This window comes from Penaeus vannamei, chromosome 8 (genome assembly GCF_042767895.1).
Source record: "Penaeus vannamei isolate JL-2024 chromosome 8, ASM4276789v1, whole genome shotgun sequence".
NCBI classification, from domain to species: Eukaryota; Metazoa; Arthropoda; class Malacostraca; order Decapoda; family Penaeidae; genus Penaeus; species Penaeus vannamei.
Window position 1 is genome coordinate 28,295,246 of NC_091556.1, and position 17,500 is coordinate 28,312,745.

The following is a 17,500-nucleotide window of genomic DNA, read 5'->3' on the forward strand; positions in this document are numbered from 1 at the left end:
ACCAAAGGAAAGGAGAGAAGGAGTAACGCAAGATGACGCAGGATTTTCCAATCAGGATCGACTTGCAATACAAATTATCCTAATCTTCTCCCTCCAGCTGTCAATGGCCTTTTGCCCTCGCCTTCGATGGACCAACTCGCTCGATTTGGGACATTTCTCGGGGTGGGGGCGGGGGGGGGGGCGGGATGGGCGTGGAAGGGCGTTGGGGGAATTATGTTGGGGGGAGGGAGGGGGAGGGGGTTGTGGTGGGTGGGAGAAGGGGAGGGAGGTTATATTTCTCGGGGATGTGGGGTGGGCGTGGGGAGTTTTGGTGGGTGGGTGGTTGGAGGAGGGGGTTATGGTGGGGGAGGGGGAGGTGGGGATGGGGGTGAGGGTGGTGGAGGGTGGAGGGTGGGGGCGGGGGATGGGAGAGGAGAAGGGGTTATGGTGGGTGGAGGAGAGGGTATGGTTGGTGGGAGAGGGTGAGGGGGATATTGAGGATGGGGGGGAGGGGGGTGTCATGGTGGGTGGCGGGCGTAGTTATGATGGGTTGGGCTGGGGTCATGGTAGCTAGGGGATGGGGTTCTGGGGGGTCGGTGATGGGGGTCATGGTGGTGCTTGTGATGAGGGGGGAGATGGGGGAGAGCAATGATCAGCAGACGCAGGGTAAATACCAGTAATTGGAATAAGAGCTATTATGACAATGATGATAAAATACTCATTATAATGATAATAACATCAGTGATAGTAACAATAGCGATGGTGCTGATAAGAAGAGTAACAATAATGAAAAGGCTGAAAGCACTCGGTAATAACAATATTAACAATAATGATAATAGCACAACGGTATTCATTGAAATATCAGTATGAATACTACTCGCAGTGGTATAAACAGTGATATCGATAGTAATAATTGCAACAATAATACTGATAAACATTGTTACTATAACTAACAATACTAATAATAATATATGATAATGTTGATGATGATGATAATGATGACAACAACAGCAACAAAAAGAAAAATAATAATAACAGTAATGGTAACAATCACACAAGCAACATCTACAACCGTTATTATTATGACTATTACAATTGTTACTACAACTACTGCTGCTACTACTGCTATTACTACTGCTGCTGCTGTTGCTGCTCTACTGCTACTACTATTACTTCTACTACTACTAATGATGATAATAATAATGTTATGTTATAAATAATGACAATGAAAATATGATATTACAGAGAAGATTCTAATGATAATCTCTATATAATTAATCATTCTGAAAAGGGACTAACAAATTTGATGACAATAATTTTGCTAACAATAACACAAATATTGAAAGTAGTTAAAGATAAACATGATGATAAAAGCAGAGAATAATAAAAGTTGACGACCAACACATAAACGCCATAATGACCCTAGCGGTACTCGGAACACCCCCCTTCCCCCCTTCCCCCCCTCACCCCCCACACCCTCACCCATCCTTTCTCCCCCCTCCCCCCCCCCCTCCCCGCTCCCCCACCCCCTCGCTGTGCATACTGACGCATACTTTGACGCAATAAATTCCCCCCGAGGTTTCTCAACGTCGCCCGAAGCGTAAAGGACACGCCAGGAGATTTAAAGGGATTGCGAGCGCCGTGTCAGCCACCCCGGCCGAGATGCGGTGTCGGCTGCGTCACCGCCCTGACATGTACGGCTGTCGACGCGCGCGCATGCACGGCCCTCTGACGTAGTTTGACGTCGTCGTTGAGAGTGGTGTTGATGTTGGTGATTGGTGGTGGTGGTGATGATAATAATTGTCCTTGCCATCATCAGTATCATTATTAATATAATTATAATTATCATAATAACTATCATTATAATAATATCATTAATATCGTTATCATCACTACCATCGTTATCAATATCATTATTACCATTATCATCATCATCATTGTTATTACTATCATCATTATTACATAAATGATTATGGCAAAATGATGATAGTGACAATAATAGTAGTGATAAGAACAACAATAATAATAATATTGATAATAATAATATCAATAATAATAATAATAATGATAATAATAATAATTATAATAATGATAATAATAACTATAATAATGATAATGATAATAACATTAATGATAATAGGAAAAATAATAGTGATAGTCACTATTATCATTATTAATGCCATTATTATTGCTATTATTATAGTTATTATTATTATTATGATTATTATTATTATTGTTACTATCATCATTATCATTATAATGATAATGATAATAATAATAATAATAATAATAATAATAATAATAATATTGATAGTGATGATAAAACTATAACAATGTTAGGAATAATGAGGTTGAAACACCAACAATAACAGCCTTCCTTCTGTCGACTGACGCACGAGCCTATAAACGCTCCATGAATCCGCGTGAATCCGCGTGCCGTTCTCATAACCGCGAACGCCCGCCATCAAGCGCCGCGAGTCTCCCCTCGTCAAAGGAGGCTGGGACGTTGATGAGGAAGGTCGCTATGCCGGAACTACGCGGGGGTTTGGCCGAATAGCGCGCGCGTGACCTTCAACGGGGGGGAAAAAAGGTGCTAATGGCTGCTGCTTCTGGGTAGCTCCGCGGGCCTGGCATTCCTGCGCTGGCCTTTAGGAGAGGAGGAAACGGCAGAGGGGGGCGGGGAGGGGGGGGGGGAGCGTGGGTTTATGGCGACTCCGATGCGGGTGTTTTCTTTCGGGCTCGAGGCTTCGCGCCGTGTTTGCTCTGGCTACTTCGTTCTCTCTGTCGCGGTGTACTTACTGGTCTATCTTTGGGCATATAAATGTGATTGAATGCCTACTTACACAAATCCATACATCCACACGTACACATGCATACAAACATACATATATTCATACATACATATATACATAAATACTTAAATGCACACACATACGTATATATATATATATATATATATATATATATATATATATATATTTATATATATATATATATATATATATATATATATATATATATATATATATATAGAGAGAGAGAGAGACAGAGAGAGAGAGAGAGAGAGAGAGAGAGAGAGAGAGAGATACATACATATATATGTATATATATATATATATATATATATATATATATATATATATATATATATATATATATATATATATATATATATATATATATATATATATATATATATATATATATATGTATATAAATGTATATAGATACATGCTCTACCCCACAAACACTTCCCATGCTTTCACCATAGACCTCTCTCTTTCTTTTCTTATCCCGACTTCAAGCATTCATCTGTTTTATGAGTCTCAATTAGCCTATCAGTCTTGCCCAAACGAAAATAAGATTTGAAACTCAATTAACATCTACAGATGACTAGAATACACACACACACACACACACACACACACACACATACACACACACACACACACACACACACACGTACAATCCCACATACACACACGATATGGTCAGCTCGTTAACGTGCCCGTAACCCCCCACCCTCACTCCTTCCCCCTCCCCCCCCTCGCTTCCCCCCCCCCCCCCCCCGCTTCCCCTCACTCTGCTCACGGTCGGCGATAAGTCCATTTTGTGACTCTGTCCTTGTTTTCCTTGTTCGCCTTTCTGTTGTTGTTCTGGTCTCTCTGTGGGATTAACTTGCGCGAGCTTTGTTTCTTTGTTTTGTTTCTTTGTCTTGTTTCTCTCTGTTTTGATGTGTGTTAAGTGAGCTTTTCTTTTGTATGAATCCTAAGCGGAAGTCAGTGCAGGAGGGAAAGAGGATGGTGATAATCAGGGTGATTGCGATATTGATAACAATAATCACAGTGATAGAAAATTTTATGATTATTGAGGATGAGGACGATTATTATCATCATCATCACTATCATTATTATCATCGCCATTTACTATTTTCCTCATTATCTTCATCGTTATCTTTACTGTCAGCATAATGATAATAACTATTATTATTATCATTATTTTTTTTACCATCATCATTATCATCACCATCATCATCATTGTCATAAACAGGAACAATATTGTCATTGTTGCTATTATTAATATCATCATTGTTATCACCAACGTCATCATATTCATCATTATTATCACCAACATCATCATTTTCATAATCGTTACTACCACAATAGCTACTCCAACCTACACGGTTATCATCATTACTTTCACTACTATTACAATTATCATCGTTTTCACCATCACTCTCCTCCTTTATCTATCAGTCACTTCTTCTCGCTTCCTCATTCCTTTTTCTCATTCTCCATCTCATAATCTATCGGCGTCTTCGTTCTTCCCCCTTTTCCCTTATTCTCCTTTTTTGGCAGTTCCTATTTTTCGCTTCCTCTCTGTCCTATTCTCCTCTCTTTTATCTATCAGCTTCTTGTTTCGCCTTTCTCTTGCCTTCCGTTTGTCGGCTTTTCCTTATTGTTTTTTTTCTTTTCTTCTTCCTTATTCTTCTTATTCTTATTTGCCTACTCCTTCCTTTCTTTTCCTACTTGCTGGTGTCTGTGATCGCTTTCCTGCGTCTTTATTTTCCTTCTTCACGCTTCTCCTTTTTCCTATTTGCCATTTCCTCTTTCTTCCATCTTTATATTCATTCTTCCTCCTTCTCCTTCTTCCTATCTGCCATTTACTCTTTCCTTCATCCTCCTCCCTTTTCTTCTTGTTCCTTCTCCTTCCTCATATCTGCCATCTCTTTCTTGCATCCTCTTTTTCCTTCCTCCTCCTTCTCCTTCTTCCTGTCATCCCCTCTTGTTTACATCTGTACTTTCCTTCCTCCCCCTTGTCATTCTTCTTGTCTTGCATCTTTATTTTCCATTTTCCTCCTTCTCCACCCTCCTATCTGTCATCCCCTCTTTCTTACATTTCCACTTTCCTTCTTCCTCCTATCTGTCATCCCTTCTTTCTTGCATCTTCACTTTCCTTTTTCCTCCTCCTCCTCCTCCTTCCTCCTATCTGCCATCCCCTCTTTCTTGCATCTCCACTTTCCTTTTTCCTCCTCCTCCTCCTCCTTCCTCCTATCTGCCATCCCCTCTTTCTTGCCTCTTCACTTTGCTTTTTCTTCCTCCTCCTGCTCCTCCTTCCTCCTATCTGTCATCCCCTCTTTCTTGCATCTCCACTTTCCTTCCCCCTCCTCCTTCCTCCTAGCTGTCATCCCCTCTTTCTTGCATCTTCACTTTCCTTTTTCCTCCTCCTCCTCCTCCTTCCTCCTATCTGTCATCCCCTCTTTCTTGCATCTCCACTTTCCTTCCTCCTCCTCCTTCCTCCTATCTGTCATCCTCTCCTCCTCGCTTCCTTCTTCCCTCACCCTTTATTAGCCGTGAGACATCCTGCTCCCTTGTCACCCTCGACACTTACTGCATCTGCAAACATTTACACTGCTTCTCTTTTCTCTCTCTCTCTTCCTCCTTTCTTTCGTCGCTTTCTCCATTTCTGCTTTCATGTCGCGTGTTTTTTTTTTTTTTGGGGGGGAGGGGGTTGTTTGTTTGTGTGTTTGTTTATTCTTCTTTCTTTTCTTTTCTTCGTGTAGTCTTACAAATTCGTTGTTGTCTATTTGCCTTGTGTTTGTTCTCTAAGTTGTTTATTTTTGGTTATCCGTTGTTCTTTTCCTCGTCGTTTTATTCCCCTTTCAAAGTTGTTGTTTTTCTCCCATATGGACGTTTTTCTCTTTCTCCTCATTCTCTCTCTCTCTCTCTCTCTCTCTCTCTCTCTCTCTCTCTCTCTCTCTCTCTCTCGCTCTCTCTCTCTCTCTCTCTCTCTCTCTCTCTCTCTCTCTCTCTCACACACACACACACACACACACACAAATGCCCCCCGCCCGCGTGCCCACGTGTGTGTGTGTGTGTGTGTGTGTGTGTGTTTGTGTGTGCGTGTGCGTGTGTATGCGTGTTAGCCTTTGTGTGTAATACAGGCAGAAATTGGTGGTCTCAGTTTGGAGGTGAGAAAAGATTTGGCAAATGAGAGCAAGAAAAGAGCAGATAAGAAAATATTGGATAATGGCGGTTCGAGGACAGAGGGAGTGTCAAGGCCGAGTCATGTCACGCCATAACGACATAAAACGGACAGACAAGCTACTACAAAGACACGGAAAAAAAGCGATGCACGCGGAATAGAAAGCGAAGGGAAAGGTTTCTTGACAGCTCTAAAAAAAGAAAGAAAAAAAGAAAAAGTTTTCGAATATGAAGAATATGAAACCTTTGTTACTCTCCTTCTCCTCCTCCTTGACTTCTCTCCTCCCCCTTGTGCCACCCACCGAGTTCTCACCCTCGAGAAAATTGTTAATAAAACACTCGTTAACTGCGGGGTGGAGATATCACTTGAGGTTCTACTTAAAATATGAATCACACACACACACAGGCGACATCCCGCACTCCCTCCTTCCCTCCCCCTCGACATCCCTCCCTCCTTCCCTCCCTTCCCTCCCCCTTGACATCCCGCCCTCCCTCCTTCCCTCCCCCTCGACATCCCTCCCTCCTTACCTCCCCTCGACATCCCTCCCTCCTTCCCTCCCTTCCCTCCCCCTTTGACATCTCGCCCTCCCTCCCCCTCGACATCCCGCCCTCCCTCCCCCCTCGACATCCCTCCCTTCCTCCTCCCCTCCCTTCTCTCCCCCTCTACATTCCTACATCCCTCCCTCCCCCTCCCCCTCGACAGCCCTCCTTCCCCTCCCCTCCCCTCCCCTCCGACATCCCTACATCCCTCCCTGCCCCTCCTTAAAAACGTCCCTTTTGATGAATAGGATAGACCTACACATAATCCAACCTATCATAGGTAAGATAGCTATAAACTGGATATTTGTTTAATACAAGATAAGTTTGTTGAAGATAATTATATGCCACATCTAGTTAAGATATGAACTAGACATAGCTAAGATAATGACGAGCTGAACATACCTAATAAGATCTTAATCAAAGCGATTGCAAACTGGCCAAGAGCAACATGCAACAAGACTGCCAAGATAATACACGGAAATATGCAAGAAAAAGTGCGTGACTTGATGCCTGTGAAATCATGCCTACCAACCTTTCCGCAGTTATTCACCCCAGACGTCACACGAGGGGGGAAAAAAGGCCATTTCTTCCTCCCATGTACATCCGTCTCCCTCACCCAAACACGTACACCTGCTGGAGCAATTAAGGCTTCCCCAAAGTCATCTGAGCCTTATCTTAATCTTTTCCCTTCATTGAAATCTGATATCCCTTAAATTGCCCTCTCCAGCCCCCTCCCCTCCCCCTTACCCCCTCCCCTTTACCCCCTCGTCCTTCCCCTCTCCCCGCTACTAACGGCTTGTCTCCTTACGTCAGCGGGACAAATTAATCATAAATATTTCAAATGTTAATGAGGATATCATGTATGTACTGTACATCTCATATTCACTTCTGCAATACGTGTACAGCTGTTCAGTATGCCCTAACGTGCCCTTATTTCAATGAAGTACATGATGTTGTCTATACAAGTATTCATTCTCTATGTGACCTATGTCAAGAATGTAAGAGAATATGGATGAAAAAATGCGATATTAAAATAAACATATTCTGAGGACTTAGGCAAGGGTCCATTTCACCAACTGTGTATACAAGTTGTCATATTATGCAATACCCTACGTTCATGTGGCCCCTCTTCTCCCGTTATTTTTATCTTCGTCATTTTCTGTTTCTTTATCCATTCCTTTTTCTCCCCGTTCAAAGATCATTTCGCTCTTGGTCTCTTTTTCTTTACATTTTAGATTTTTACGGTTTATGCCTCTTCTTCATTCCTACATTCGCTGAATTCATTTTGCATTTTACTGTGGTGCGTAGCGTGTATGGGTATCGCATATCTGTTAATTGTTTATCTTACTGTGCAATGACCCTACTCCCTTCATATCTTTCTCTTTCTATTCTGGATTTTAGAAATTATTGGTGTTTCTTCTTCATATTGACATCCGTTCAGATAATTTTTGATCTCGCGATGGTCTGACGTATTTATGCGAATCCTACAACTGTCATTTTGTTGTCGTCAGTCATGCAAATCAGACTTAATCGTGTTCACGTCAGTCAGTCACTGTCACCGCCCGAAATCTACGCCACTATAATCTCACTATCTCACTATCTTCGCGCCCATTATTCAGCATCGTTTAGCTCGCTATCATCATCGTGTCAAATTCGCTCTTCTCTCTTTGGCTCCTAACTCTGACCTTCAAATCCTCCACGCTGTCTTATAATTTCATCCCCCAAGGCATTTCCTAAACTATCGCTCTCTATATAATCAAACACTTCTTGATAGATTCCAAATGTCAGATTCCACAAAAGGCGCACTGTCCAAAGGGAAATGATCACGTGACAGTACTCAAATGTCAAAAATATAAAGTCTTCTCCTGCGACCATACCGGATCTGCCGAAAGGCTTGGTAAACGATCGTGTTTTATGACTAAGCGCGTGTGTCTGCCGTGACGTCACAGACACCTAACACCCTCCCAGGCGAAAGTGTTTTGTGTTTGTTTGTTGTTTCACCGGTGTCGTTTGCGTATATGGAACGCGTGTGTGGGTTTCGCCGTATGTATGTGGATAATTTATGTGACCGTTACGATGGGTTTGGATTTTCGTGTTTTAAAATACTTGAATATACTGCAACGTGTTTTCATATAGATTCTATTTTTTCGAAACTACACACGAATAGTGCCTCTTTTATATATATATTTTCCTATATTTCCCAAGTCTCATCAGCACTATATATTCTTTTCGTCATGGTAAACATTTTTTTTACACATAGATACTCCACTACATGTATCTCTAGGGCAGGGGACCTCTGTCCATGTGTGCACGTCTCTAAGGTCGTGTACACATGACGCTCACGCCTACACGTACACGACTTTGGGGGTAAGGATATGAGAGGGGGGGTGGACGTTTGAGGGGAAAGGGTCAGGGGGTGGGGGTGGAGATGGAGTAGGGGAGGGGGAGGTCAACACATCCGTGCAGTTGGTATGTGAGGAGGCAGCTGCTCCGGTTGGGGTCGGCGTAGTTTCCTGACCGCATGGGGGGAGAGGGAGGGGGGGGGGGTTGCGTGCGTGTGTGTCTGTGTGTGTAGGTGTGTGTATATGTGTGTCTGTTTGTGTGACTGTTTGTTTTTCTTTCTGCCTGTGTACCAGTTTGTCTGTCTGCCTATCCATCTGTTTGCCTGCCTACCTGTCTTTCTGTTTATCTATCGATTCAAGCATCTCTCTATCTAACTGACTATCAATCTATCTATCTATTTGCATATATCAGTCTCTCTCTCTCTCTCTCTCTCTCTCTCTCTCTCTCTCTCTCTCTCTCTCTCTCTTTCTCTCTCTCTCTCTCTCTCTCTCTCTCTCTCTCTCTCACTCACTCACTCACTCTCTCTCTCTCTAATATATGTGTGTGTGTGTGTGTCTGTGTGTGTGTGTGCGTGTGTGTGTTTGTGTGCCTACGTTCTTGTTCGTACTGCAGACTTCCCTCCCACACGTGGCCGAGAAAGAACTGCAACGGCAAAGGTTGACGATAATGATGAAAGCAACAATCAACATCGAATTTCTGAGCTGCAACGAGACACCGAAGATAAACAGTGCGATGGGATTGTGGGGGAGGAGTGTGTGCGAAAACGGGGAGGAAGGGAAGGAGGGGGAAGGGACGCACAGGGAGAAACACATGGAGAGGAAGAGAGGGAGAAGGAGGGAGGAAAAGGGAGGGGGAAGGAGATGGAGAGAAAGAGAGGGAGAAGGAGATGGAGAGAAAGAGAGGGAGGGAGAAGAAGAGGGTGAGGGAGAGATAGAGAGGATGAGAAAGAGAAAGAGAGAGAGAGCAAGGGAAGGGAAGGAGGGAGAAGGAAAGAGAGAGGGGGGAGGGGAGATTAAAACAGGGAGTATATTAAGTCCAAAAGTCTACAGCAACGAAAGACAAAACAGTGACAGAGAAACAAAGACAGAAAGTTGACAGGAAATGGTGATGATAAACGAGAAAATAAGAGAAGAGACAAAAAGTCAACGCGACGCAGACGGAGAAAGAAAGAGAATGTAATAGAGACATAAAAATGATGAGACACGATAAACAGGAATAAAGACAGACAGTGAGAACCCATAAAGAGAGAGACAAGAAATATGTAAACATAGAAGGGACAGAACAAGCAAAAAAGATAAAGCAAATGGCATTAACAATTCAAAAGAGAACATAAAATTTGTCGCACAGTGTGTAAAAAAAACGAACTCCTTATTGTCATTTTAACAAGCAAAGAAGTAAAACAAAACAAAACAAACGAACAAATATTACAAACAACCCTAGAGAAGAACAACAAGTCAGCCCATTGCAGAAAATGACTCCTTCGAGCAGATGTAAAACAAAAGAAAAATAAAACAAATATTATCAACAATCCGAAAAGAACAACAAGTTTGGTAAATACTGTGTAGAAAACGACTCCCTTATTGTCACGTTTGCACTTGCAAGAAGCGGACAAACACTCGAGCAATTAAACAAACAAAAACCCACGTGGGAGCCAGCGTGAGACACTCCTGCAGACGAGACTAAGTTATCACCCTCGACGTGGATGCTGTTGTGATGCTGAGGGGAAAGGGAGAGGGGGAAGGGTGAGGGGAGAGGGATAAGGGAAAGGGAGAGGGGAAGGATGAGGGGAGAGGGATAAGGGGAAGGGTGAGGGCAGAGGGATAAGGGAAAGGGTGAGGGAGAGGGATAAGGGGAAGGGAGAGGGGGAAGGGTTAGGGGGAAAGGGAAAGAGAGAGGGGAAGGGATAAGGGGAAGGGAGAGGGGGAGGGATAGGGGAAAGGGAGAGGGATAAGGGAAAGGGGGAGGGAGAGGGTGAGGGGAGAGGGATAAGGGAAAGGGAGAGGGGGGAGGGATAAGGGAAAGGGAGAGGGGGAAGGGTGAGGACGGAGGGATAAGGGAAAGGGTGAGGGGAGGAATAAGGGAAAGGGAGAGGGGAGAGGGATAAGGGACTGGGTGGGGGGAGACGGGTGGAAGGGAAGAAAGGAGAGGGGAAAGGGATAAGGTAATGCGTTGAGGGGAAAGGGATAAGGTAATGCGTTGAGGGGGAAAGGGATAAGGGAACGGGAGAGGGGTAAGGGATAATGGAAAGGGAGAGGGGAAAGGGATAAGGGAAAGGGTGAGGGGAGAAGAATAAAGGAAAGGTGGGTTGGAGGGGGGAAGGGATAAGGGAAAAGAGAGGGGGAGGGGTGAGGGGAGAGTGATAAGGGAATGGGTTGAGGAGGGGGGAGGGGAGAGGGTTGTGGGAGGGAATAAAGGAAAGAGAGGTGGAAAGGAGAGGGGAGAGGGATAAGGGAATGGGTTGGGGAGTGGAGGGGAGAAGGGTGGAAAGGAATAAAGGAAAGGTGGAAAAGAGAGGGGAGAGGGATAAGGTAATGGGTTGAGGGGGAAGGGATGGGGTTGAAGGGAAGAGGGAAGAGGGATAAAGGAATGCGTTAAGGGGGAGAGAGAAGCGGGGAATGGGTTGAGGGGTAAGAGGAATGTGGAGAAGTGAGGAAGGGGAAAAGGGGAGGGGGCAGAAGGGGACCAGGATAAACAGGAAGGGGAAGAGACGATGTGGGGAGGAAGAGGAAGAGCCTTTGAGAAGAGAGGGGATTGGGGAAGGAGTAGATGGGAAGGAAGGGTTAAGGAGAGGAAAAGAGAGAAGTTTAAGGAGAAAGAATATGGGAAGGGAAATGGAAGAGAAAGAGAAAAGTCTAGGATAAGAGTGGAAAGATGGGAGAAGAGAGGAAGGAGAGAGAGGTAGAAAAAAGGACAGGGAATGGAAATAGGGATGATGGGAGACTAGAAGGGAGAAGGAGCATGGGAGAGGGGAAGGGGAAGGGGAAGGGAGAAAAGAGAGAAAGAAGGAGCATAGGAAGATGAAAAGAAGAAAGGAATAAGAGAGGGGAACAACAGGAGGATAGACGATTTAGGGGAAGGATTAGAAGGGAAGGGAGGGGCCAGGAGGAGGAGGAGAGGGGAGGGGAAGAGAAACAGAGGGGAGTGAGGGGAAGGGGAGGTAGAAAGGATGATGGGAGAGGGGAGAGGAGGGAAGGAGAGAGAAGGGTAGGAGAGGGGAGGGAAGGGAATGGGAGGGGAGAGGAGGGAAGGAGAGGAGAGAGAAAGGCAGGAGAGGGGAGGGGAGGGAAGGAGAGGGTAGAGGAGAGGAGGGAAAGGGAGGGGGAGAGGAGAGGGGAGAGAAGGGAGGAGATGGGAGAAGAGGGAAGGGAAGGAGGGGGGAGATGGGGAGGGGAGGGAAGGAGAGGGGAGAGAAGGGAAGGGGAGGAGAGGGGAGAGAAGGGAAAGGGAGGGGAGAGGAGGGAAGGAGAGGAGAGGGGAGAGAAGGGGAGGAGAGGGTAGAGGAGAGGAGGAAAAGGGAGGGGAGGGAAGAGGAGGGAAGGAAGAAGAGGGGAGAGGAGGGAAGGGAAGGGGAGGGGAGGGAAGGAGAGGGGAGGGAAGAGGAGGGAAGGGAAGAAGAGGGAGGAGAGGAGGGAAGGAGGGAGGGGAGGGGAGGAAGGGGAGAGACGGGAAGGGGAGGAGGGAGAGGGAGAGAAGGGGAGGAGGGGAGGAGAGGAGAGGGGAGAGAAGGGAAGGGAAGGAGAGGGGAGAGGAGGGAAGGAGAGGGTAGAGGAGAGGAGGGAAAGGGAGGAGAGGGGAGAGAAGGGGAGGAGAGGGGAGGGTCATCTTCCCAGGCAAGGTTGTCATCATCATTAAAATGGCTGCAGCAGGAGAGGAGAAGGAGAGAGTTAGTTTGCTTTATTTTTTTCATTTTTTTTTACCTTTCTTGTTTATTCCCTTTAATCTGTGTCTGCTTTTGCTTCTTTTATCATTATCATTCATAAATACATTGCTTTTTTTCTTTCCGTGACATCTTTCTTTCTTTCGTTCTTTCTATCATACACTCTTTCTTTTTCTTCTTCTTATCTTCTCGTTCTTCTTCTTCATCTTCTTCTTCATATCTTTTATTTCTAATTTCCTTCCTCTCAAGAATTTATTTATATATCTATTTATCTCTCTATTTTTAACATGCATCCTCAAAAGCAGTCAAATACAGATAATTAAAGATAAATGTTTACAAATATGCAGCTGGTGCTGGCTATCTGTGTGCAGACCTGCGTATTATATCCATACACTTACATACATACATACAAACATACATACATACAAATATACATACATACATTTGTGAATATATATGTATATATATATATATATATATATATATATATATATATATATATATATATATATATATATATATATATATATATATATATATATATATATATATATATATATATATATATATATATATATATATATACATATATATATATATATATATATATATATATATATATATGTCCGTATCGATGCCTGTAAGCCCACACCCGCCCAGCCTCGCACCGCCACAACAGAAGCGATACTCACCACCCTGAGCGCCTGCACGTCCTCCGTCAGGTCCCTTGGCGAGGCCGGAAGCTCGACGGAGCCCAGGAGCTTGCACTGCAGGTACACGTTGGCGAGTGACGCCTCCTGGTCCAGCTCGAGCACCAGCGACCTGAGGCGCGCGCGGGGCTTCACCTGCGGCGACGGGATCTCCTTCAGCTCCGTCTCGCCGGCGACCACCGTCTCGAGGATCACTGCGGGGAAGGGGCGGAGCCTCGGGTTTATTTCCCTTTTCCGGTTGATTGGTATCGGTTTAGGATTATTACTAATAAGAGTAGTAGCAGCAGTAGTAGTATAATTGTTAATAGTATTATTATCATTATTGTTGTTATTATTATTATTGTTATTATTATTATCATTGTTATTATGATTATTATTATTATTATTTTTGTTGTTTTATTATCATTGGAACTATCATTGTTGTTGTCGTTGGTGATATTATTATCACTATTATCAATATCATTATTACTATTATTATCATTGGCATTATTATTAGTACCATCATCATTATCATCATTGTTATTGTTATTATTATTATCATTATCACTTATTATCATTACCATCATCATTATCACTACTTTTATTGATATTACCATTATTCTTATTATCACTAATTATTTTAGTCTAATTTTGATATGTATATCATTTGTCAGATCGCTATCACTGATATCAATATTGATATTCTTTTTATTGTTAGATGTCATTGATTATCATTACCAACAATGTTACAGTAATCCTTATATATCTCATCATCATCATCAACATCATCATCATAATCATCTTGTTATTTTCATCACTATCATTATCAATGTTCTATCCATCTATCTGTCTAGATTTATCTGTTCATTTTTCTCTCTATCTATCTATCGGTCTATCTGTCTATCTATCTAACTACCTATCCACATATAAGTCCACCTATTTTGCATACCTATGCATGTAAGTATCAACCTCTCCACATATACATTTGCCTCAGAATATCTCTCCTCCAGATACTTGAATTGATTCGATATGATTATAGAGTCAATGCAAGTGAATATCTCTGATCGATCATGACATTACCGTGACAAGCGCCCCCCCCCCCCCCGACCACACACAGTTCATAAGAAACCCATAATCATTTAATGTCAAGTTAATCGACTTTGACATCTTCTGTCTCTATCTGTTTTGTTAATCGCTGGCTGATAGTGTGACGTCACAGGATGATGCTCACTTGTTTCATTCTTCTCGATTATGGATGATTTTATTCTATGACGTCACAAACAGATGATCGTGAGGTCATATTGTTTAACACCAAGTCATGTTTAGTTTATTCTGATTTTCACAACCTTGGCGTAATATTGTGTGAGTTTCAGCTGTGGAGATTTCTTAAGTAAATGTTTTAAATATTGTAACTTATCTTTCTGTTTTGTTTTTATCTCAAGTAATTACTTCTTTTTTTTTTTTGGGGGGGGATAAATTTCTCTCTTTTTATCCTTTCCTTTTAGACCGACCTTCTATTCCTTCGTATAAACAAACGAGGAATGAACAAGGGGGGGGGGGAGTGGGAGGAGAGGCAGGATCAGTGATAGAATGTATTTATGTTTATATGATTTACTTTATCTTCACAAGGCTGCATTCAATTGCTCATCAGTGTCACAGTGTCTCTTTGTATCTCAAGGAGGCAGTGAAGGAGAGTGAAGATGAATGTGAGAAAGAGAGGAAAAGACGATGGTAAAGAGAGGGAGAGAAGGAAACACTGAGAGCGAGTGAGAAAGAGAGAGAGGGGGAGGAGAGGAACAGAGAGAGAGAGAGAGAGAGAAAGAGAGAGATAGAGAGAGAAAGAGGGGGAGAGAGAGAGAGAGAGAGAGAGAGAGAGAAAGAGGGAGAGAGAGAGAGAGAGAGAGAGAGAGAGACAGACAGACAGACAGACAGACAGACAGACAGACAGACAGACAGACAGACAGACAGAGACAGATAGACAAATAGACAGATAGACAGACAGACTGACAGACAGGCAGAATACGAGGCTAGGAGATCTGAGAGAGAGATCTTCACCAATTATTCAAAACTTTCCTCATTAACAAATCCTCATCTGGAACACCGACCCACCGAGCACCTGTCGCGGCTGACACTGACTTGACACCTGACTGACATGTCTCTCCACAGGTTGTATTACTTACTTGACAGCTGTTCACTCTCGAGAAATTTTTCCTCTTCACCGAATCGCTGTGTTATGAGCGAATCTTATCATTTTTGGATAACTTACGTGGAATGAGTATCAACTATATGCTACCTGACAGACGGGTATACTATCATTTTTCATTTGCACTTTCTGTCATTTTCATATTCTCTCTGTCTTCCTCTCTCTCTCTCTCTCTCTCTCTCTCTCTCTCTCTCTCTCTCTCTCTCTCTCTCTCTCTCTCTCTCTCTCTCTCTCTCTCTCTCTCTCTCTCTCTCTCTCTCTCTCTCTCTCTCTCTCTCTCTCTCTCTCTCTCTCTCTCTCTCTCTCTCTCTCTCTCTCTCTCTCTCTCTCTCTCTCTCTCTCTCTCTCTCTCTCTCTCTCTCTCTCTCTCTCTCTCTCTCTCTCTTTCTGTCTATCCATCTGTTTATCTCTCTCTTTCTGTCTCACACAGACGCTCCACGACGGTGATTACATCTTTAAAAATATCCAAGCAATGACGTAAGCAAGAAAGGTTAGATAAACTTAAGTTTAAATAGTTTCAATATGTTCCACAAAGTTAAATGACGCCTCGCCTTAGAACGTGAACAATTCAGATTATGTTCACTCTCTTGACATATATGAAGATTGCAATCATTTCGCCTCGTTTCCCATCCCTGCATTTCTCTCCTCGGGTTGCTTCGATCCCCCCCCCCCCTCCCCTTCCCCGTTTTCTTTCCGATGCGCTTCTTGTTTTTCTTCTCTTTTTTTTTCCATAAAAAAAATATATTTTTGGCTCCTTCTCTCGATCACTGAAGGATTATCGTCTTTACATTTGTTTTCCTCTTTATTCCTACCTCTTCTTATTCCTTGTTCTGTGCGTCCTTTAGCCTTCTCTCCCTCTCCACTCCCCATTATGACACAGCGTTCGCATAACGACCAAACCATCTGTACGCGAACGGGGCAACACCCAGCAAGTACATGCGGATTCATGCGTCTTATAAGATAAAGACCGGAAGATGTTGTTATAGCTTGTATGCGAACGGTAATGGATGTACATTAACCGTACAGATAAGGAGTGAAAGATCTTAACTTGTGATTTCGATGGCGAGGACTAGATAAGAAAGATGGATAGAAAGATGTACTCAATATCTTTTCTTATATTCTCTTTGTTGCTTATTCCTTTTTTGTCTGCCTGTCTGTCTGTTTGTCTGTCTGTCTGTCTGTCTGTCTGTCTGTCTGTCTGTCTCTCTCTCTCTCCCTCTCTCTCCCTCTCTCTCCCTCTCTCTCTCTCTCTCTCTCTCTCTCTCTCTCTCTCTCTCTCTCTCTCCCTCTCGGGATTATGTCATCTTCTGAAGCTGTGTCTGCGTCGACGTGCGCGCACACACTCACACTTTCCTGATATAATGCAAAACATGAGCGGCCGTTCGTGACTCGCCCAGACCTTTGTCGCCCCTCCCCTGTCCTTGGGCGTGAGTACGGAGCCCTCGCCCCTCGATCGCCTTCGCCCTCCCTCCCTCCTTGGCGCTCCTCCCCTCGCCGAGTCTTTTTTCTCGGTCTCAACTCTCACTTTCTAAACTTTCTCACTCTTAACTCACCCCCTTTCTTCTTCCTTTCCCTCTTTTTAATTTCGGTTTCTCCCTCGTTCTTCTCTTTTCTCCCTCAGACTTTTCTCCCTCCTTCTTCTTCCTCTCCCACTTTCTCAGTCCCTCCCTCCCTCCCTCCTTTTCTCCCTCCCTCCCTCCTTTTCTCCCTCCTACCCTCCCACTCTCCCTCCCTCCCTCCCTCCCTCCTTCCTTCCTTCCCTCCCTCCCTCCCTCCTTCCTTCCTTCCTTCCCTCCCTCCCTCTCTCCTTCCCTCCCTCCCTGTCTCCTTGCTCTCCTTCCTTCCTCCCCTCCCCCCCCTCTTTCTCAACCAGATAAACAAATCA

General features: G+C 43.8%; 1 protein-coding gene across 7 annotated transcripts in view; it reads right to left on the reverse strand.

Annotated features, from left to right (window-relative positions):
• Tsp (Thrombospondin) overlaps positions 1–17,500 on the reverse strand; it is a 116,415-nt gene that overhangs the window by 61,083 nt on the left and 37,832 nt on the right. For all 7 annotated transcript variants that reach the window (XM_070124488.1, XM_070124489.1, XM_070124486.1 and 4 more), the window contains exon 3: positions 13,416–13,627. In XM_070124488.1, the coding sequence (XP_069980589.1) occupies positions 13,416–13,627 (212 nt within the window). The remainder of the gene's footprint in view (positions 1–13,415; positions 13,628–17,500) is intronic.